This window comes from Canis lupus, chromosome 14 (genome assembly GCF_048164855.1).
Source record: "Canis lupus baileyi chromosome 14, mCanLup2.hap1, whole genome shotgun sequence".
NCBI classification, from domain to species: domain Eukaryota; kingdom Metazoa; phylum Chordata; class Mammalia; order Carnivora; family Canidae; genus Canis; species Canis lupus.
The window spans coordinates 11,756,693-11,779,442 of record NC_132851.1 but is presented as its reverse complement, the minus strand read 5'-3'; the positions used below and the strand labels follow the sequence as shown (position 1 = coordinate 11,779,442).

Genomic DNA, 22,750 nt, shown 5'->3' with positions numbered 1-22,750 from the left:
ATTAGTCAAGCAGAGGGCCCAGGAGGGAGCACTAAGAAACACCATTATTTGAAGTCCCATACAGCAAAAGGTATCCACAAGACACAGAAGGAACCTCCAGTGGTAGGAATACACAATGTGAGTAGTGGGAAGAAAGTTCCAAGTGGCAGGATGGTCAACATTCTCATTCCAGCAGAGGTCACATAAGAACACACAAGAGTCCATTGGATTTGGCAATCTTGATGTCAGAGTAAAGCTACAGGTGGAGATTATTTCCCATTAAGTTCTTTCTTGACCTTAGTATGTGGGGATGCAATTTAGAGTTTTCTGCTCTCAAAGTTCAGATGAGTAGAATATGTGAGAGGAGCTTGGTATGGAGCCAGTTTGCAAATGTTCTCTCTTCCAATAAGATGATAAATTCTTTGAGGAATAAGGAAGGCACATAAAGATGAGTAAGACCCAGTCCCAACCCTCAGCATTTATAACAAAGCAGAAATAAGACATCTGTAGTACAAGATGGGACATGTATTATAAAATATCATAGAGATTCAAAAGAGGAATACACCACATCCAGACAGTAAGAAGAGCCTGCTTACTTCTCCTCAGTTGTTAGCACAGATATATGTACATACTTAACACTTAAACTGCATTAATTGCTGAATTTTCCTCTCAACAAATCTGGTATATTATTAATAAAGTCCCTTTTATTCCAAAATCCAAGGAAACTTCAAGCTCATTCATGAGATATTTATTAAAATAACACATTTAGGGAAAAAATCAATACAATGTATACATCATTACTGAAAACTGTATACCATCATACAAAAAAGGATTTTATTTGGGAAATTGATTCCTAATTTATGGCAAGTTTTACTTTCAGAAATAAAACCACAAAACAACACAATCTAATTCAATCTTAAAGGCTGGCATGCTGAGCAAGGAATGTTCTTATTCTTTGTAGGAGCTCCTTCTTTACACTGTCAGGTACCAGGGCTGAAATATAAAAATAAAGATATAAGAGTAAGAAGATTCTAATTAATATATGTCAAATTGGTATTTGATATTTCATTCAGAATTAACAATAAAATAATTTCATGAATAACCCATATGCTTCAAAAAAGAAAGAGAGGTAAAGACATCTGAAAAAATAAAGTATATCTGCAATTCATTATTTGAGTAAATTATCCATCCAATACCTAAATATACTGCACATTGATGAGAAAAAAACATGGGAAAATTCTTTAAACCAGGAGTGGAAAAGGCCTTTTTGAAATACAGAGAGTTATAACAGATGAATAAATCTGATATAAAAGCAACAATGACAATTTAATAAGTTGGTCAAAATCACAATAAACAAAGGCAAAAGACAGAAAGTGGGAAAACACTCTTACAGAAATGTGCTGATCTCTTACTACACAATTTCTCCAAATTGATAAGAAAAACATCAGACTAATAATGACCAAAAAAAGATGAAGAAAAGGTAAAACACAGTTCTTGAACATAAAAGGGGTTTAACTTCATAGCTGAAATGTGAATCAAAACCACATTCAGACAGCATGTTTTACCAATCATGTTGACCAAAATACCAAAGGTCAGTAATATCCCTTGTTGGCAAGACTGAGGGAAAACTGGCTCTCTTATATTAGCTGGTAGAAAACATAAAATCGGTACCACATTTTGAGGAAGGTAATTTGGCAATACATATTGAAATACGTGCACATACTCTCTGACTCAGCAAAAATGCAAAAATTGCAACAGGAGTTACATTTGTGGTATTTTTACTTTTTCAATTTTGAACCATTTGACTATTAAATATTCAGAGTATCACTAAAAAATTAAAAAATTGTAAAAAGCCCTGCTCTTTGGAATTAGAGCCTTGCTGTTAGTAATTTTATATTACAATTCAATATCAATAAACAAACTACACTATTGTTTTTCCTTTCCTGGCTACTAATAAATAAGGACAATAGGAAATTCACTAAAACTTCTAATGCTACTTGTTTGTATCCAAAGGAAATGAAAACTTCAGATACAGTTCAGTAATTGTACACTGAATTCCACAAATAAGTACACAAATTAAGTAAGACACATACTTCTATTTACAGATTGCTTAGTTTAAGCTTGCTAGAAATAAAAGCTACATATTTAATTCAAGACCACTGGAAATGTGATCAGTATGTATATTAAACACACTTAATAAAAATTACGGTGATGGAGTATAGATCAGTTGCCTTGGAGTTAGGGATAAGGTGTGATTATAAAAGGATAGCTTGAGGGAGTTTTTGGAGGGGAAGAGGGCAATTACAGGAATCTGTACATGTGTATAAAATTCATAGAAGTGCACACTAAAAAAAGATCAATTCTACTATATTTTAGTTAAAAAAAATAAATACTTCTCCTGGCTATAAAAGGAGACTAAGAACATAAAACATTTATTTTTATTTCTCTGTTCTCTATTTGCCCATTTTCTAGCAGTGGCACTATAAGGGATCGAAATGTCCAAGATATGAGTGTTAAAGGAGAAGCAAAGGAAATTTCTACCCTGTATAACCAGCTCCAAAATGTTAATAGTTGAAGCGTAAATTACAGAAGGAAAGAAAAAGAAATCAAATAAAATTATTTTAAAATGTAAATTCAGGGACGCCTGGGAGGTTCAGTGGTTTGAGCATCTGCCTTTGGCTCAGGGTGTGATCCCGGGGTCCTGAGATTGAGTCCCATATTGGGTTCCTTGCAGGGAACCTGCTTTTCCCTCTGCCTATATCTATGCCTCTACCCCTCTCTCTGTATCTCTCATGAATAAATAAAATCTTAAAAAAAAAATGTAAATTCATGCAGGGAGCTATAAATACTGTGTTTTATTTTTCTATCCCTGAGACATGCTTGATGAAAAAGTCATGTTTTTTTAGGTGTAAGCAGGCCTACAGATGGCTGGAAAGGACCACGGGATTCTATAGCTCTTTCTTAGCAAGTAGTTCAGAGAATTAGTATTTTCTTGTAATAATTTTCAAACTTTTTTACACTTGGATTCTTTTTACTACTTCTACGTGAAAAAGAAGCAATGGATCATCTAATTTATCTGCTTCCACTTAAAATTACCAAAAGAAACCCTTCAAAAAATAAATGAAAATAATGTAGCCACAACTAGCTAACAATGTAATGTAATTCCTAACTTAATATTTATTACATATAATCAATGTTAATATAGTATTTCCTCTTTTTCTTTTGTCTTCTGTAAGGAAATAAAGATGATGGTAGTGTGAATTTTAAATATAGGTTACCCCGAATATGAAGTTTTAGAACTACCAAATTCTTAATTTAGACACTTAAGAAGACAGGGCTTTCCTTATTTTCAAAAAGAAAAGCAACAGCAGAGCATTGATTCTGGGGCTGGAGTAAAACTTTGAATTATTAAATATTTAAGTGAAATCAGGCCATACTTAATAAAATTTATAAATTCTAGCTTCAGGTAATACTTGCCTCTACAAAATCCCAAAGTTTAAAAATTATCTATCTTAACAACCATTATCAACTTACTTTTGTATACTGTTTTAGAGTGCAAAAACATTTTATACCTCTCATCTCATTTATTACTCAAGACTATGCTAGAGAGGCAGGTAGGCAATTATAATCTTTCCCAATGAGTACCCAATAATTTTGGAAAGGTTGTTTTTCCCTGTAAAAAAAAAGAAAAGTTGAACCAGCAAGAGAGAGAAAAAAAATGTCTTCAGCACACATTTCATTCCATATAATTTATATTCCTTACCTCTGCCTTTTGGTGTGATTTCAGCCACCAAGTCATCAACAGTAACGTGTTCTAGTCCTTTTTCTTTAATTACCTCTTATGCAAAAGCAAAAAACAAATCATATCATTTAAAATCATTATCTGTAAGAAAGATTTTCATAGAGGAAGGGTTAAGATCATGTTTTTAGAGTGCAGACTGGTCTTAAAAAAAAAAAGAGGATACTTCTTTTTTTCTTTTCTAATGAAGATTTAGTTCAACCTTAAACACATTAAGTATTCACCAGATCAAAATCTTAAAAGCCTGTTCATTTCTCAGCTAAATAACCTATAACTTAACAATTTTAACAATTAGAATGAATGTGACTATAAGGTCAAATCTAACATGTGTAATAAGCTGGAAATCTTTAACTATACATATCTTATTTCACCATAACCATACCACCTGTTGAATAAGTATGGAAAGAGGAAAAAGCTATTATTTGAGTCTAACTTGTAATTTCATAGCCCAGAATTAAAGTACAGAATAACTCCTTTGTTCCTTTCTCTTCTCTAGGCTGGGCCAAAGGAAAGAGAAGAGGGTAAGGAGTTAACATTTACTGAAACCTTATTATGTGCTGGGTGATTAACAGCACATTTAAAATATCCAGAATTCCATTATACCAAAGCCAAGCCAGAAAAGGAGGCTCATCTTCGTGACATGTATGATCTATCTAGCAGCAGCATCAATACCTAGCAATTTAACAAGCTTCCATTCTACATTTTAAAAAAATAAGTAGAATTACCTAAGAGCTTTTCTAAGTAATTTTTTTTAACACTGTAAAGCCAGGAGATATAATTCCTATAGAATCTGCCAATCATAAAGTATTCAATTTGTTATAAAGTTAAAACAGAGGAATAACTAATGTTTACTTTGAATAGGCACACTGAAAAAGGTTGGAACACATACTTTGATGCCAGAAAAAAATCTTACCTCACTTGTTTTAAGAAAAATACAATGAAAATTTCTACAGATCTGGGAATTATGTCTTATCAAAAGGAGATGGGGCAATCACTACCAGGAGATTATATTTTGTATTTGTTTAAAATTAGTTAGGCAGTCAATAGATCTTAAAATACTGCCTATTATTTTTCTAATGAACCCCAAGCCAACAAGAACAATAGAATTAGCTAATCTTGTAAATGAAACTGATTACCTTTACAGTGTGCCTTCAACTGGTCCTTCCAGCCACATTCAATTAATTTAGCTCTCAGCAACTCTTTGAGGCTGTTGAAAAAGAAATGTTTTCATATTAAACTACAACAAGGTACAGTATTTTAGACAGGAATGTTTGAAGCAAAAGTTCAAATGTTCAATTAAAAGTTGGCTGCCTTCTAATCACAAAAATTTTAACTGTGATCTAATCTTAGTTCTATTACTAAATAATTCTTTGGTCTTATGCAAGTCATTTGAACTCTGGACTTCATTTTCATCATCAGTAAAATTAAGTAAGTAGATAATGTACAATAATTCTCAAGAAACTCTCCACTCTCTGGCCTTCTCATACACTTTCTACTTCCACCAACAGTAATATTATGGGTCTTGTGACAACTTCTAAATAGTATTAGTTGAGCTTGAATTGAAGCAGCACACCTCGAAGGTTTCAAACTCCAAAATCTATTCTTTGACTACAGATTCTTCCTTTCATTCTCTTACTTCCCCATCATATCCCTTTCTAACCTCAAAAACTTCCCCCTTTTTCCCAATAACCTTCTAAATTATATACTAAATATGGTATTTAATTGACTCTCAGACTGGTTTTTCCCCACATTTCAAAAATTCAGTAATTGGTATGCCTATCACAATTTAATTGGCGGTATCTTTTTTCCTCCAGCTGGTAAAAATAAATTAATTAATTAATTAATTAAATGGTGTGTATCGCAACTTATGGCAGAAAAAGGGTGTAACAAAGTATTTTCTTATCCTTTTTCCATACTCAACTCTTAGAAATCCTTAATCTTCAACCTAAATCACTTCTCAGCATGAACCTGTCATGTCCCAAACTAAACCACTTCTCTTTCAATAATATTCCCCCCAAATCCATTATGTGACACTTCTATCTGGATATTTAATTAGGTCTTTCCATCTTAATAGGGCCAACCCAAATCCTGCCTCTCTCCACCTCAACCTATTCTTCCTTTCAGAATGCCATTGTCCATCCTGGTTCCTCAAGCTAGAAAATTTAGCATCCTTCACTCAGCAACTCTGTTAACACTATACATATAATCCATAGAAGCAATTCCTATTGGTTCTAGTTCTAAGTATACACTACAATCCAAATGTTTTTCATCATCTTTGTTATTGCTCCCTTAGTCCAAGCCATCTTCTTCTCTTGACTGGACTGTTACCAAAGCCTCTAACTTGTCCCCCTGCTCCCTTCTTTATATACTTTGCTCTCTTTCCTCCTCCCAAAACGGTTTGGTGGCTTCCCAACTTACTTAAAAATTCCAACTCTATGCTACAGCCTAAATAACCCTCCATGATATTCCTCCTCCTCAGCTATGCTTCTGACTTTATCTCTTCTTCCCCTTACCTAATTTATAGAGGGCTCATGAGCCTGCTTGTGGTCCTCAAAATGCCAGGCAAGCTCCTATCTTGGGTTCTTGGCTCTTGGGAGACCCCTCATTCCTTCATATCTTTGACTTCTTATCAGTGAAAACTTCTTTTTCTCTGCCTCAGATACACATCTCATTATTCTCAGTTTTATTTTTCCTCTAGAACTTATCACTGCCTACATAATACAGACTTACTGTCCATCTTCTCCCATTAGAATGTAAGCTCCATGAAAGAACAGACTTTATTTTGTTCACTACTCCATCTCTAGCACTTTAACAGGACATAGCATATGGCAGAAACTCAGTAATTTTAAATTGTATGAATGAAGAAACAACCAATAATAAATAATCCCCTTTATTCATTACTGCCAATACTATATTCTCTCAGTTCCCCAAGGCATTGTTCTGGATGTCTTCTTCCTCATTTCTCACATGGAGGGCTGCTTTTACTTTAACAAATTATAAGTTCTCCCTTCCATTTTTGCTGTTTTACATTTTTAATCTGATACAATCTAACACATTCTTCTGTAATCGACCTCTAGCCCTTCAAGTCTATCTTCCACATTGCCAGCCTAATATTCCTAAAGAGCAAATGTGATGTAGTCATCCCCTTTCTCAGAATCTTTTAATGACTCCCACCACCCAAGGATAAAGTCAACAACAGATGTTTCTGCAAATCCATCACCCACTTTCCTGACCTTTCTTTGACACCACTTGTAGTGTAAGAAATCTGCATAGGGTTCCAACAATTGAAATGAGACCTAGGCCAGGTTGACCATAACTGGCCAATGTACCTAAGTAAGATGGTAATCACGCCAGGTACTTTGCTGGAACTACTAGGAGAAAGGTAGTCTGAGCCAGAGGGATATGAATTCTGAACTGCTAATCTTTGCCACCTGGTGGGTAGAGTCTGCTTGAGAATAAAGCCAACACAGAGGAAAACAGAGCTGAGAAAGAAAAAGAAAGACATATACTTGGTAACAATTTTGAGTGCCTGGACCCAGTGGAGACAGATGCAACTTTAAGCCCTAAACTTTGTAGTTAGATGAGCTTATATATTTCCATTGGTTAAGCCAGTTTCTGAGTTCTATCATTTAAAATGAAAGAATTTGGGCTTCTACAAAATCCATTCCTCCTGTCCACTGTTACAGCAACATCACTCTCACACTTTACCTGCTAACTTTAATTCTGTAGTTCCTCAGAACAGTATGATGTTGTAACACACCTCTGTACCTGCACATTCTGTTCCATCTGCCTAGAATGTCTTCTGTCCTTTTTTTTTTTTTAAATTTTTATTTATTTATGATAGTCACAGAGAGAGAGAGAGAGGCAGACACAGGCAGAGGGAGAAGCAGGCTCCATGTCCTTTATTGGCTGAAAGAACTGCTAATCTTTCTCCCTGAGCTGAAGTACCTCTTTTACTATTTTGTAATTGATTACTTTAACCCCACCCACCATAGAATTCAAAAATCCCTCCAGTTCCTTCTTTATATTTTTCTTATGCAATTCTTCATCCTGTTTCTGGAAGCCTTTCTTGATTCCTGACTCTCTGTTTAATACTTCCAAACCTGTTCATTCTTCAAATATTTACTTGGCTAATTATGTGCTAGGGATGATGCTTAGGGATACACTGGTATTTCTACTGTCAAGGACTTAGATTATATTGAAGGACACAAACAAGCAAAGCAAGTGGATATAATACAATGTGATTAAATGCTTAGATAGAACAAGGTATCTGGGACTAAATAGATTCCTAGAAGAGGTGATGTTTAAACTAAAACCTGAAAAATGAAGTAGACGAAAAGATCAGGGAAGACGAATGTTTCAGGGAGTAGGAACACCACACGCTGCTCTGAGGTTAAGAGTGTAGTAACTGAACTGGTTCTACCATATTTTCTCCCTGTTAAAACTGGGTACCTTTATGTTTTTAATTGCAGTTATTTGGGTATTTTTTCTTTTCTATTAGATTATACATTCTTTGAGAAAGAGTCATTTCTTGTTCACCTTTCTAGATGACTCACTTTCCTTTAAGTAACGAAATACTGAGCAGACCGGTTTTTTTAGAAGTTAGGAATTGAAACTTCTGATAATCTCTATTTGCTGTAATTCCTTCCACTGACATCAGTTTTGTTCCTTGATATTTAGACTCTTATTACATATAACATAACTATAATTTAAAGATGTTAAATGTCATTTATTAACACAATCTCTTGCTTACCGTTCTCTTTCTCCAGTTTCTATCAACTTTTGGTTAATCGCTGCTCTCATCTGCGCATCTTTGTTCATCTTGCTAACCTGAACATCAACATGTATTTTCAGATACAGAACACATAAAAAGCATTTTCTTCTAAACCCTCTAGGTAAGCATCCTAATATACTTAACATCCTATCAACTGAGGGGGTGATAAATTTCAACAGTGTGTTAACAATGTCATTACTCTTAATATTGGTCACTGCATCCCAAGAAGTCATACTGATTAATTCACTTTACAATTTTCCTCCGCCATATACCCTTTATTAATGAGTCTTTGGATAATGATATTTATCGTATCATTTATGCAATACTTATGTGCCCGGTATTGGGCTAACACAGGGGTTGGGTTTTTTTCCCCCATTTAATTCCCAAAACTTATTCTTTCATGTAAGAGTTATTAACACAATTCGTATTTTACAATTGAGAAAACTGAGGCACCAAGATAGCAAGTGGTGAGGACAGGATTTGAACTCATGTACTTTGAGCCCAGCAGTCTCAACACACTTTTAACAGCACATCATAACTGCTTATCATTTCTGCACCTTAACTGCATTCAAAATTTCGGGGAAGCCATATAACCTAGAGAGTAATACAAGATTAAGCACTGTTGGTGAAAAATGAAATTTCCAGATTAGGTTCAAAGTGCTTTACTTTTTTTTTTTTTTTTTTTTTTTTTCCTGTAGGGTGTGCCCAGAATTCTACAACTGCCAAACTAACTCTGAGTATGTGCTTGTGTATGCTCTTCATCGAAGCTTGCTGGTGGAATAAAGGAAAAAAACAAATCTCAAACTAACTCCTAATTTAGAAAACTCTCAATTTTCAGTGAAAAAAGACAACCAAAATCAGAGTGACGTAGAAAGGAGAGGAAGGTTAGAATGTAACAGCTGCAATAAGCTCACATTACTGCAGATAATTTGTCACTAACTTGGGACCACTTTTGCTGTGTCCCGTCTCGCCTATATGAAAACTCAAGACTGGCAACTGAGTTTTGAGTTGGGAAAAAAAATTTTTTTGAGTGCAACAGGAAAAAGAAAGGGCTGAGAAATGTTCGCTTGTAGCTGGAGGCTAACATTTTCAAAACAATTCTAAGGTCTAATCGGTACCATTCCTAGAATATTGAACCTGATCTCGCCTTGGCCCCTAAAATACGGATAGTGACCTTGGGCAAGTCAATTCTTAAAGGCCTCAGTTTTCTCACTGGTAAAACGAGGGCGCTAGGGGATCCCTCCCAGTTCAGACATTCTTTGGGAAAATAGAATAGGGCGGAGACAGCGGGAGAGGCGGGAGGGGAGGAGCCAGAAAACAAAGCGTGGACTGGCTTCAGGCCAACTCCGGTTGCACGCCCTGTCGGAGAGCCCTACAGGCCCGCGAGCGCGGGTCGGGGAAGCTAACGAAAGACAGCACATCGAAAGGAGCCTGGGCTGGGCCCGGGTCCCGGCCCTGAGGACCACGGGCATAGCTCACCACCATCACCGCGGGCGAGGGCCGTCCCTTCCCAGCGACGAAATGACCCTTGCGCTGACGACCGTTACCTACCACACTCTTCGGCTGCCCGGACCTAGACCCTCAGTAGCTCGGGCACCTAAGCACACAGAAAGCTAAAACACGCATTTCCGGGGCGGGGTCTCGCTCCCCTGCCTATAAATGTGAGAATTTAACCAGCGCGGGCCGCCTCCTGGTAGCTCAGCCCTCTGGGTAAGAGAGTCCGGCCCATGCTGTCGCTGGGGCGTTAGGTCTCCAAAAAACTACATAGCCCGACATGCAACAGAGTCCACTTTCCCTTGGACACTACATTTCCCAGAAGGCATCCCGCACCGCGCAGTGCTTTCTGGGATGGGAACCACGCCGCCTGCGAGCCTCGGCGCTACGAGCGAAGCGCGGACCTTTCAACAAGAGCTTTATTAATTCTCTCGCTGCGACCCAGGAAGGCTATGGAGGTGGCTGCTAATTGCTCTCTGCGCGTGAAGAGACCTCTGCTGGATCCCCGTTTCGAGGGTTACAAGCTCTCCCTCGAGCCTTTGCCCTGTTACCAGCTGGAGCTTGACGCAGGTGGGAAGCGGCGGCGCCCCCTGGCACTCTAGTTCTTCCCCTGTCGGCTGCCAGCGGCCGGACCCTTCCCTCATTTTCTTCCTTCCCGAGTTGGGCGAGCAAGGCGTCCGGGGCCTTCCGTCCGGCCGGTCGGGCTGGGGTGGACCCGGATGGGCCGCTTCTGGAGACCGACGCCCATCCCGGCACCCAGTGGGAGTCTCTGGCGCGGCTCTTAGGTAGCTAGACCCTGGGCGGGCCCGGGCTCCAAGGTCCGTCCTGCGGCTCGCGGCGCTGCCTGGGCTCCGGCCGCCTGTCGGTCCCCGGCCCGGGCTGCTGCGGAGAAAGCTCAGGCAGGACTTGCTTTCGCTCTCGAGCATCCTCTGTAACCGTGTGCGTTAAGAGGCCACGCCTCCTCGGAGGGCCCCCAGCTCCGGTTTCCTCTAGCGGAGCCCCACGTCACAGAAGAGAAACTCCCGATGCAGTTCAGAGCATTTTCAGTCACACGGGTGCTGTCAGACTAAAGGCATTATCGTAGACAACATCTCTAGAAGATTTTGAGGACAAGTTGATTTAGTACCTACACTTCTGCTATTTTGTGTATCCGAGGCTAGCCGAAACAAATGCACCCTTGTGAATTGTTTTACGAGGTATAATAAGCATTTTAGTTGAGGAGCCCACAGATTTGCGTTTTTAATACACACCTCTACTGGTGTTGACGCATGTTGTGAGTGGATCACACATTGAGAGATGCTGATCTAAAGAATTTTATCAAATAAGTGTTTATAAAGTTTGTAAACATCTATTGAGAGCCTGTTTCATGTTTACAAGCTGATATCAAGATGAATAAGATACAGTCTGTAGGGATCCCCGGGTGGCTCAGCGGTTTAGCACCTGCTGCCTTCGGCTCTGGGCGTGATGCTGGAGACCCGGGATCGAGTCCCACATCCGGCTCCCTGCATGGAGCCTGCTTCTCCCTCTGCCTGTGTCTCAGCCTCTCTCTCTTTCTCTCTCTCTCTCTCTCTCTCTGGCTCTCATGAATAATTAAATAAAATCTTTAAAAAAAAATAAAAGGTACAGTCTGTAACATAAAAGTGCAGTTGGCTACTTGGAAAGAAAAATATAAACATAATTACAAAACTGATAAAGCAGTGATTGGGTTATGTACAGACGGTAATGGTAGTGGTAATGGTAGTGCTTACGTATCTTTGCAGACCTGCCTGGGGATCTGGGAAAGCTTCCTGGAGCTGATATCTTAAGTTGGGTTCTGAAGGATAGGTAGGAGTTGACCGGACTAAGCGAAAAGGAGCTTGGTTTTTCATCCCTTCCTTTCTTTCTTCCACCTCATGTCAGCAAATGGTACCACTGTGTTTCGTTTATGCATTAAAAAAAGCAACCCAAAACTCAGTGGCTCAAAACGGTAAGCAATTACTGTTGCTCACAAGTCTGCAGGTCGGGTAGGTGTTTCTTCTAGTGTTGGCTTGGACTCATTCTTGTGTCTTTGTTCAGTTATGCATCTGCTTGATGGCTCTCCTCATCTTGGCTATACTTCCTCACAAATTTGGAGGTTCTCTGGCTACAGACTAGTATAAAATTATTTCAGATGCTTTTGCTTAGCTCTACTCCGTGTGATCTCTCATTAGCCCAGGCTTAATCCAAGAGAAAAGGAGCAGCACACAGGCATTTTTTCAAGCTACTGCCTGGAATAAGTTTGCTGTTGTCCCATTTTTCCAAACAAGTCATATAAGCAAGCTTTAAGGTCAGTATATAGCAAGCTCATAGCAAAGGGCATAGATTCAGGGAGGCATAAAAATTGGGACTATTAGAGCAGGTCTATATATATAGTTGCTTATGTTGGAGTCATGAAGTATTTCTTCTTTTAGTCCCTCTGTTCAGTCTGTCAGCAATATAGTCAGCTCAAGGTTTGACTTCTTGCCTCTACCCTTCTCCAAATCAGTTATATCTTACCTGAACTATAGTTTATTGACTAGCTTTCCCACCATTCCATTCTCCTTCCTTCCATTCCCTGTAAAGCAGTATCATCATAGTTTTTAATTTTCTATTTATTTGATATCCTGTTTCCTCCACTAGACTGTGAGCTCCCTAATATCAGTAATATTTTCTTTTGTTCACTACTCTATTCCTAGTGCTTAGCATTGTAGGTGCTCAATAAATTGAGTGAATGAAGAAGAGAAGGAGTTGTTATTGAGGTCATTCCATTCCTTAGAAAGCAAGAGCAATGGAAAAGAGTAAGTTGTGTGTAGGACACTGATGCAGCCCTGTGTAACTGGAGCAAAAAAATCTGGAGAAGTAGAGACCACTTAGAAAAATAGGTGAGGGCACTGTTTGTCTTGTGGACTTTATCCACACATCTGGGGAGTAAGTCACTGTTTCCCAGACATTTTCTTGGGCCATAATGATTAAAAAATAAAGCTCAGCTGTCAAAGATTTGCCAACTTTTTAATTTGCCAAGGGGAGATGTTTCTTTTTTTTGTTTGTTTCAAGTTTATACTGAAATTCTATTTAGTTAACATATATAGCGTAATACTGGTTTCAGGAATAGAATTTAGTGATTCATTACTTATTATAATGCCCAGGTCACATCACAGGTGCCATCAGTGCCCATCACCCATATAACCCATCCTCTGAACACCTCTCTTCCAGCAACCCTCAATTTGTTCTTTATAGTTAAGATTCTCTTATGGTTTGCCTCCCTCTTTTTCCCCCTTCTCCTATGTTCATGTTTTGTTTTTTAAATTCCCCATATGAGTGAAATCATGTGGTATTTGTCTTGCTATGACTGACTTGTTTCACTTTGCATGATACACTCTAGTTCCTAAGTGGAGATGTTTCTTAAAAACTGATGTCCTCACCCATTCTTTCATAAACAAAAGGATATTTTAACATCAAAAAAGCAGAGAGCAAATTCTCACAATAGTCCTCTAAAATGCATTAGCTTTATTAACTACTCACTAAATGGTCCTTGGTCTCTCCTCTTTTCACCATTGTTGGTTTTGGAGTCTGTGTTTGCGATGTACAGTTGGAGGTGATGACGTCCCATTTAGGGTTTTAAGTATAGAAAAGAAAGAGATTTAGAGATTGAATGGTTTAATTTTAGATTCTGTGAAGATTGAATTTGGAAGATTGGAGGAATAGGACCAGGGAGACCAGTTTGGAGGCTTTTGCAATCCTTCGTGTGAGGGGCTTGCATTAAGAATTACTACTTGAGGAGGAGGATGGAGAGCTTAATTCTTTTAAAAACTCTTTTCTAGAAATAATGAAGTATGATTGAAGAGCTCCTCTTGGCAACTTGGTTTCTTTTATGCTCCCTAAGGAGTTTACATTAATTCAGCAAGATGTTAGTGACTGGTGTGTGAAGCTGTGCATTTAGGATGTGAGGATGAAGATGTGCTCTGGTTTCAAAAAGCTTGGAGTACTGGTCTATTTTTATTCTCTTGTTTTAAATAATGTTAGTAAATTGTTCTAAAGTTCCCTTTGCTACATAAACTATAGCTGTCAGTCTGTGTATTCCAAAAAATTAAGCAAACAACTCTCTTTTTTTATAAAATTGTGATTGTTCTTTGACCCAGCAATTCTAGTTCTGGGCATTTACCTTATACAGATCTTCCTTGACTTAACGATGGAGTAATGTACAGACAAACACACATCTTAAATTGAAAAATGCATTTAATACATCTAATCTACATAACATCATAGCTTAGCCTAGCCTACCTTAAATGTGCTCAGAACACTTGTACTAACCTACAGTTGGGCAAAATCATCTAACACAAAGCCTAATTTATAATAGAATGTTGAATGTCATGTAACTTATTGAATACAAAGTGAAAACCAGAATGGTTGTATGGGTACGGAATGGTTGTATGGGTACGGAAAGTGGATGAGCTGTTTACCTTCATGATCAGTCACGTGCCTGACTGGGAGTTGTACCTTGCTGCCATGGCCCAGCATCACCAGAATATCCTACTGTAATATCGCTAGCTTGGGGAAAAATTCAGAGTGCAGTTTCCACTTTTACATCCTTGCAAAGTTGAAAAATCCTAAATTGAACCATTTTAAGTTGGGGACTGTCTGTACATATTTTTTTCCTAGAGTCTTCATTCTGTAAATGTCTTTGTATATGTTTTCCCCTTACATTTCACCTAGCTAACTCATACTCCATTCATTCATCTTGGTTTACATGCTACTTATTCAGAGATTCCTTTCTGGGCTATCTAGTTAGAATCTATACTACAGAATCTGTATAAATTAGAATCTGTAGTCTGTTTTCCTATTATACCTGATCATAGACTTTATCATACATTGTAGCATTCAATGTCTATTTTCTCTTTTAAGATTATTGGTTTTGTTAGCGATGGTTCTAATGTCCATATTTAAGTGCTTTACTTTGAAAGGGCTGGAGCATGCCTGGTGATTAATAAGTGATTTTATATCACACATATTAAATAGGCTTATTAGGATAATTGATAATAAACTGCATGTATTTAAGTGTACACGTTGGCAAGTTTTAAAATATATACACACTACTCCTGAAGTCCTCACCATAATCAAGATATTAAACTTTGTTTTCTTCCTCAAAACTTCCAGTGCCCTTTGTAACTAGCCCGCTGTTCCTCCACTTTAATCCCAAGCAACTGTTGCTGTGCTCTCCGTCATTATAAATTAGTTTGCATTTTCTAGAGTTTTATATACATGGAATTATACAGTATGTACTCTTTTTTGTCTCACTTTTACTCAGCATAATTACTTTTAGTTCATGCTTGTGTGAGAGAGGGATATTGAAACCTCTGGCTATCATTGTGGATTTTTTTTCTTTTCAGTATTGTCAGTTTTTACTTCATATATTTTATTTTATTTTATCTTATTTTATTTATTTATATTTTTTAAAGATTTATTTATTCATGAGAAACACAGAGAGGAGAGAGAGAGAGGCAGAGACACAGGCACAGGCAGAGGGAGAAGCAGGCTCCATGCAGGGAGCCTGACGCGGGACCTGACCCCGGGTCTCCGGGATCACCATCTAGCACCAAACCGCTGAGCCACCCGGGCTGCCCATGCTTCATATGTTTTAAAGCTCTGTTATGTTGCATAAACACTTTATCATGTCCTTTTAATAAATTGACACCCGTATTATTAAGGAATAACCTTCTTTATCCTTGTTGATATTCTTTACTCTGAAACCTTATCTGATATTAAAATAGTCACTCAAGCTTTCTTTTGCTAAATCTTACGTATTTATTTCCATCTTTTAACTTTTAACCTGTTTGTGTTTTAGTATTTAACATGTATATACTATTGGCAGAAATAGTTGAGTCTTTTTTTATTCAACTTGACAATCTCTACCTTTTAATTAGACTATTTACATTTGATGTGATTATTGATTTTGTTAGTTTAGGTCTTTCATCTTGCTATGGATATTCTGTTTGTCCTATCTAGTCTTTGGGAAGATGAAATTTTCCCCTTTTTTTCCTAATTTTTCATTCCATTTTTTATACCTTCTTTTGGATTATTTTCTTATGAAATCATTTTTTTAAGATTTTATTTATTTATGAGAGAGAGGGAGAGAGAAATTGAGGCAGAGGAGAAGCAGGCTCCATGCTGGAAGCCCGTCTTATGAAATCATTTTTATCACTCTTTGTTATTTTACTGGTTGCTTTAGGGTTAAGGTTATATACATCTTTAACTTATTACGTAATACATTCAAATAATTTTACACCACTTGTAATATAACACCCTAAAATAGAATACTTGTTTCTTTCTTCTGGCCTTTATGTTGTATTTGTGTTTTCAAAAGATACTTTTGGGACTCCTGGGTGGCTCAGTGGTTAAGTGTCTGTCTTTGTCTCAGGTCATGATCCCCGGGTCCTGGGATCGAGTCCTGCATCAGGCTTCCCACAGGGAGTCCGCTTCTCCCTCTGCCTACGTCTCTGCCTCTCTCTGTGTCTCTTGTTAGTAAATAAATAAAATCTTTAAAAAAGAGAGACATTTTTAAATGCCCTGTGTAGGATTCTATATTGATATGTTTTCTTTTTTCAATACATTTGACCCTTAAATAATGTGGAATTGAAATATTCAGGTCCACTTATATGTGGAATTTTTTTCAATAAATAGTACATTACTGTAAAAGTATTTTCCTTATGATTATCTTAATAGCATGTTCTTTTTTCTAGCTTTATTGTAAAAACACAGTATATAATATACAGAAATATATGTTAACTGTGTTATTGGTGAAATTTCTGATCAATAGTAGGTTGTTAATAATAGTTTAGTTTATAGACAGTCAAAAGATATATGTGGATTTTTGAATGTGCCACAGGTCAGTGCTCCTAACCTTTGTGTGATTCTAAGGTCAACTGGTCTTTAAAGATGTTGCCTGTTACTTTTCTTGTTATTGTTTCTGATGAGAAATCTGGTGTTTTCCAATCTTTATTATTTTTACATGATGTGTTTTTTCTCTTTTATATTGGTTTTAAGCAGTTCGATTATGTTGTGCCTTGCTGTGGTTTTCTTCATGAGTCTTAATAGTTTTAAAGTTTGGAAAGTATTCAGACATTATTTAAAAAAAAATTTTTTTTTAATAATCCGGTTGCCCATTTTTAGGTTGCCGGAAATTGATCCCAGTTCATCAGCGCTCTTGATTTGTATGTTTTTTCAAACATTCTTTTTTTCCTGTGTCTTATTTTGGGTAATTTCTATTTTCATGGTTTTACTTTCATTAATCTTTTCTTTTGCAATATCTAATCTGTTGTTAATCCCATTATGTGTATTTTTTATCTTGGATATTATTTTCATCTTTTTTGTATTTTCATGTCTATTGTTTTGAATGTATGGAATATACTTTAATAACTTTAAATGTTCTGTTCTGCTTATTATAACTTCTTTGTCAGTTATGTTGAGCTTCTATTGATTGATTGGTCTCTTCATCATCAGTTTTGTGTTTTTTTCCTTTTTGCCTGCCCAGTAATATTTGACTGGATGCTAGAAACTGAATTTTACGTTGGCTGGAAGATAGATTTGTGTTCTTATAAATATTCAACTTTATTCTGGGATGCAATTGAGTTACTGGAAACAGATTATTCATTTAGTGTTTTATGATTCGGTAGGCTGGTCTGGAGCAGTGCTCAGTCTAGGGCTAATATTCCCCACTAATGCAACAAAAGTTTTCTGTGTACTCTACCCATTATCTCATGAATTTAGGTATTTTCTTCATTCTATCTGTTGGAACAGTCATGGTTTCCAGCCTTGTGTGAATGCCCAACACTTTCCTCTTATTCTAGAAGAGGTAGAAGAGAATGGAATAGTAAACAACTGTGTGAGAATTAACCTTGGACAGGAGAAGAGAAACAAGAAAATCAACAGTTGATTTTCTTCTGTGTGTTATATAGCAAGTACTTTACATGTTTTAAGATTAAGCTTGTCAATAATTTTTTAGGACAAGTATTACTAATTTTCATTGAAGATGAGGAGATGGGATAGAAAGGCTAGTAACTTAATAAAACTACTTGACAGTGACCAAGCTGACTCTAGAGCTCATCCTTTTTCTAATCTGTGTGGTCTCTACCAAGCTGACTCTAGAGCTCATCCTTTTTCTAATCTGTGTGGTCTCTTTGGGCTATTTTCTTCAGAGGAAGGAGATTAAAAGCTGGTGAAGAGTTGGGCTATAGTCAGGGTAAAGGGTGAAAAGAGCTATGTAATTATTGGATTTGTGTAGAGTTAACTGTAAAATTTCTATCTGCACTTAGGGTAGAAAATATGGGGTAGAGAGGTAGATGACCATGTTAATTTGTGCAGAAACATTATATAAAATAGGTTAGTGGGAGTAGTGCTCCAAATTCAGTTCTTTTGTTCTGTAAATCTTGTTACAAAACTCGTAACACAGACTTGTACAGTAGTTATACCCTATCCACAGTTTTAGTTTTGCTATCTGCAGTTTGAGTTACCCATGTCAGCTGTGGTGCAGAAGCAGATGATCCTCCTCCTGATGTATTGTCAAAAGATAAGTAGTAGCCTAACACTACATCACAATACCTATGTCATTCCCCTCACTTCTTGTCATCACGTAGGCATTTTATCATCTCCCATCACCAGAAGAAAGGTGAGTCAATAAAATATTTGAGAGAGACCACCTTCATGTAACTTTTATGACAGTATATTGCTATAATTGTTCTATTTTATTATTAGTTATTGTTAATTTCTAAGTAGGCCTAATTTATAAATTAGACTTTATTATTGGTAGGTATGTATAGGTAAAAACAGTATATATAGGACTTAGTACTATCTGGTTGCAGATAAGGGGGTTGGCGGGCTACTGAACTCTTATTTTATGTCTTCATATGCAAATAGCAAGCTCAGGAACTAGGCGAAAAGAAATGGTCTAAGAAGTGGCCTTTGTAAGTTAACATTTTAATGTTCTTTACCTCTACCTCCACTTTTTTAAAACTATTGTACTTTGCTATAGGTATTAGAATGAATCATATTTAATTGGTGTCAAAAGTGTTGAATATTGGCAATTTCATATTGTTCTACATAACAATATATTTTGAAGGGACAAGAAGCAGTAATTGTAACCATTGTTAATACCATTACAAGGATCATCTCTGTTTTGTGTTTACTATATATTTATATGTATGCTCAATGCCAAGCACGGTACATGTAGTAGACCTTCAATAAATAATTTGCACATGAGAAACTATAAGTTTTTGAGGTTTCATATATGTTTTATAAGAAATTTAGGTAAAGATTAAGGAAGACCTTCTTCTTGTTGTTGGACCCTAAGTTCTTTTTAAAAGACTAAAAGAAAAAGATTTTCCAGCAAAGCTCTTTTATTTCCATTGCAAGATAATATTAAATAGTAAAATATTTAGTACTATGGCCTTGTTGCCTTTTTTTTTTTATTAAAAGATTTTATTTATTTATTCATGAGAGACACACAGAGAGAGGCAGAGACATAGGCAGAGGGAGAAGCAGCCTCCATGCAGGGAGCCTGATGTGGGACTTGGTCCTGGGACCCCAGGATCATGCCCTGAGCCAAAGGCAGGTGCTCAATTGCTGAGCCACCCAGGTGTCCCTTAGTCTTCTGTTAAAGAGATTTCTCTTCTTCCACCATCTCCAAGATCCCAGCAGAGATTTGAGACTCCCTGCGCTCTGCCTCCTTTCTTAGGAGGCTCTACAACAGAGCTCCGCCAGTGGTTAAGTTCATTACATTATGGACACTGCTTTTTCCTTTCGGTTCTGCCTCTCCTTTTATAAACTGAAGATGGTTGACATGAAAAATCCAATGAAAACTTTAACTTTCTCATTTGAGGCCAGAGATGCAGCTTTTTCTATGCACTAACAAGCTTTTACAAAATATTAAGTGTGTAATATGCCCTATGTTCATTTCTGTGTCCTAATAATTTAGTAGATTATCTTGTTGGAACGCAACAACAAAAGACTTAGACTATATCACAGTCACCTAACAATGGTTTTCCAGAACCATAGGTTCACAGATGAGAATTTGTAATAAGGCAGAGGGATAAGACGCCTCTGGCTTGTTTGTGATTGCCCAGGGTCTTTGGCACAAATATGAAGAAAATGTATTTGTTGAATCATTCTCTACTATTAGTACTTTGGGCTATTATGTTACCATGCACATTTCTTGCAGTATTGAATTTCATCCACACCGTGGTGCTAGAAAACCAAGAATTGATGTTGCTTCTCTCCTAATCAGTGGAATATGTATTTCTAAGTGTTCCTTATAAAATAAATACTTCCTTGAATTATAAGTAGCAGTTTCTTCAGCCTTCATCAGATCCATAATAAAATTACGATTTTACCCCTGAGATGCCTCCAAACTTCAGTCAGGCATCCTTTACCAAGATGACTGCAATAACCTCCTAATGGATCTTCCTGGTATTAACCTTAAAAATAAAATTGGCCAAGTTATTTTATCAACAAAATGGATTTGTTTGGAATATTAGAGAATTGGAATTCGGGACCTGCAAGCTGCAGTAAAACCATCAGCAAGCCCAGCAAAGAAAGGAGAGGGATGTTATTTTATGGTGAAGATGGAAGAAGTTGGGAGGGGTTGTTTAGAATGAAAGTTCACTGGAGAAAAGCAAGAGTACAGGGTAATGTTGAATTCTCCCTAGCTAAATTGCAGTGTAGTCCCATTTCTTGTAGGAAATGCAATGTACATCTTTTCCCTGTGGCAGCCTGTAATTGATGATTCTTTCCTATTGAATATTCTTCTGTTGGGGTCTGTAATTAACAGTTCTTCCTATAATTGATGTTGAGTGCTAGGGTTCAGCCTCCTAGCCTCTCCACTGTATTTTTAGTGAATTTCCTTTTATTAATATTTACACTGGATTTTACCTTGCTTTGCTTCAGTCTGTTTTACGTGTTGTAGTTACAAGTAATCTTTTATAAATTCAAATCTGAACTTTACTCTCCTGCTTAAAAAACTTAAATGAATTACATTGTTTATTGATAAAGATGAGGCCTTTCAGGATCCAACTCCTGCCCAGTTTTCTAGCTTTGTTTATCTGTAGCCTTTTCTTGTACAGATCTTCATGGTGCTTTGTATTTCAGACAGTTTGGCCTTCTTTTGGTTCTTCAAACACCAGTTTTTCCTCCTACTTTGCCTGCTTTTCGTTCTGTGTGTGTGTGTGTGTGTGTGTGTGTGTGTGTAGGTATATTTCTTCATAAGGTAACTCTGTTTTATGCTTTCTAGCTGGGCTCATATTTCTGAAACTTTTATCAATTCCCCCACTCCATAGATGAGTACCCAGTGCTGTTTCATTACATGGTACCCAGTAATTTTTCTTTCCAACCTTTATTACAGTTTCATTATATATTATGTGATTATATTTGACTAATGTCCATTTTCTCACTGCATCATGAGTACCAAGAGGGTAGAGTCTGTGCTCTTTGCTCAGTATATCATTGGTGCCTATTGAAATATTGCTGAATAAATCACTGAATGAATATAAAACAGGTAATAGAAGTTGGAACAGAGGAACATTATGGAAAAAAAATACTTGAAATTAGAATATAGTAGGTTGAGGGTTTTTAAAATTTCTTTTATTTACAGTAAATTGAGTTTTATATTAAGGTAAGGTGTTAGCCCAGCATAATTTACTTATGCTTTTCCTGTCAGAGAGGAAATAAATTCTAAGCTATGGACAACCCTGAACTATAAGGTTCCTATCTGGATGTGTGGGGAAGAAAGAATGGGAAGCAGAGATCATTTAATAGATTAAATAGATCATTTAATAGACATTTAATAGGTTAAATTTATGAAAGTAGCTAAGAGAGTAGATCTTTTTTTTTTTATTTTATTTTTTTAAGATTTTATTTCTTTATTCTGAGGAACACAGGTAGAGACAGAGGCAGAGGGACCCTGGGATCACACCCTTAGCTAAAGGCAGATGCTCAACCACTGAGCCACCTAGGCGTCTCGACAGTAGCTCTTAAAAGTTCTTATCGTAAGAAAAAAATAACTATGAGGTGATGTGTTCATTAACTTACTATGGTAATCATTTCACAGTATGTTCATATATCAAGTCATTATCTTGTACACCTTAAACTTGTACAATGTTATATGCCAATTATATCACAATAAAGGCGGATAAAAGTAAAATAAAATTATGGAAATTGCTAATATCCTAGTGGAAAACACTGTTCTTTAACTAGGAAACCTTGTTTCTATTCCAGGTAGAATATTTTGTTCTGTACCCTTGGGAAAGATGTGATAAGACATTGGAGAAATCACCATTTGTGCTTACAGTTATTTCCATAATTGTAATGAAATAATAAAAACATTCTCTTTATTTCTTAATGTGTTGTAAAAAAAATGAATGAGCTATAATAGAGGTAAAAGCATCTTAAAAACTATAAAAATTCTCTATAAAATACTTAATATTTACCCAAAAGACAGGATATCTTCAATTTTAGAGTTTCCCTGTTCTTTTTATTCGTAATTACAAGGAAGAAGTACCTAAAAGAAAAGAAGATAATGGCATGAAAATCCCTGTCTTTAATGGCCATTGTCAGGGATCATTCAGTTTTATTCATCGTTTATCCTCTATACACAGTGCCTAGAAATTGTTTTAGAATGAATAATATGGTGACTATGTCTGGAAGGGCTTTGTGATTAGCAT

At 36.7% G+C, this 22,750-nt stretch overlaps 2 protein-coding genes across 7 annotated transcripts in view; one reads left to right on the top strand and one right to left on the bottom strand.

Moving 5' to 3' along the window:
- Window positions 1–712: 712 nt before the first annotated feature.
- ENY2 (ENY2 transcription and export complex 2 subunit) lies at window positions 713–10,981 on the bottom strand. 4 transcript variants are annotated; one of them, XR_012006683.1, is made up of 6 exons: window positions 10,598–10,981; window positions 8,532–8,608; window positions 4,915–4,985; window positions 3,743–3,817; window positions 3,514–3,652; window positions 792–972 (listed from the first exon to the last, which is right to left on the bottom strand). XR_012006683.1 is itself a non-coding variant. In XM_072774255.1 (5 exons), the coding sequence occupies exons 1-5, from the start codon at window positions 10,688–10,690 to the stop codon at window positions 896–898; spliced, it is 393 nt and encodes a 130-aa protein (XP_072630356.1). In that variant the 5' UTR covers window positions 10,691–10,966; the 3' UTR covers window positions 713–895. The 4 variants fall into 4 exon arrangements, 3 of the variants coding, with proteins under 3 accessions (XP_072630356.1, XP_072630358.1, XP_072630357.1); XM_072774255.1 differs by lacking the exon at window positions 3,514–3,652 and having other exon boundaries at window positions 713–972; window positions 10,598–10,966; XM_072774257.1 differs by lacking the exons at window positions 3,514–3,652; window positions 10,598–10,981 and adding an exon at window positions 10,104–10,328 and having other exon boundaries at window positions 713–972.
- Window positions 10,375–22,750, top strand: part of NUDCD1 (NudC domain containing 1) — an 88,722-nt gene continuing 76,346 nt past the window's right edge. Inside the window, exon 1 of one of the 3 annotated variants that reach the window (XM_072774254.1) lies at window positions 10,375–10,616. In XM_072774254.1, the coding sequence (XP_072630355.1) occupies window positions 10,499–10,616 (118 nt within the window). In that variant the 5' untranslated portion in view covers window positions 10,375–10,498. Of the gene's footprint in view, window positions 10,617–11,224; window positions 11,243–22,750 lie in introns of those variants that run through there. The other 2 variants (XM_072774251.1, XM_072774252.1) reach the window with 2 other exon arrangements.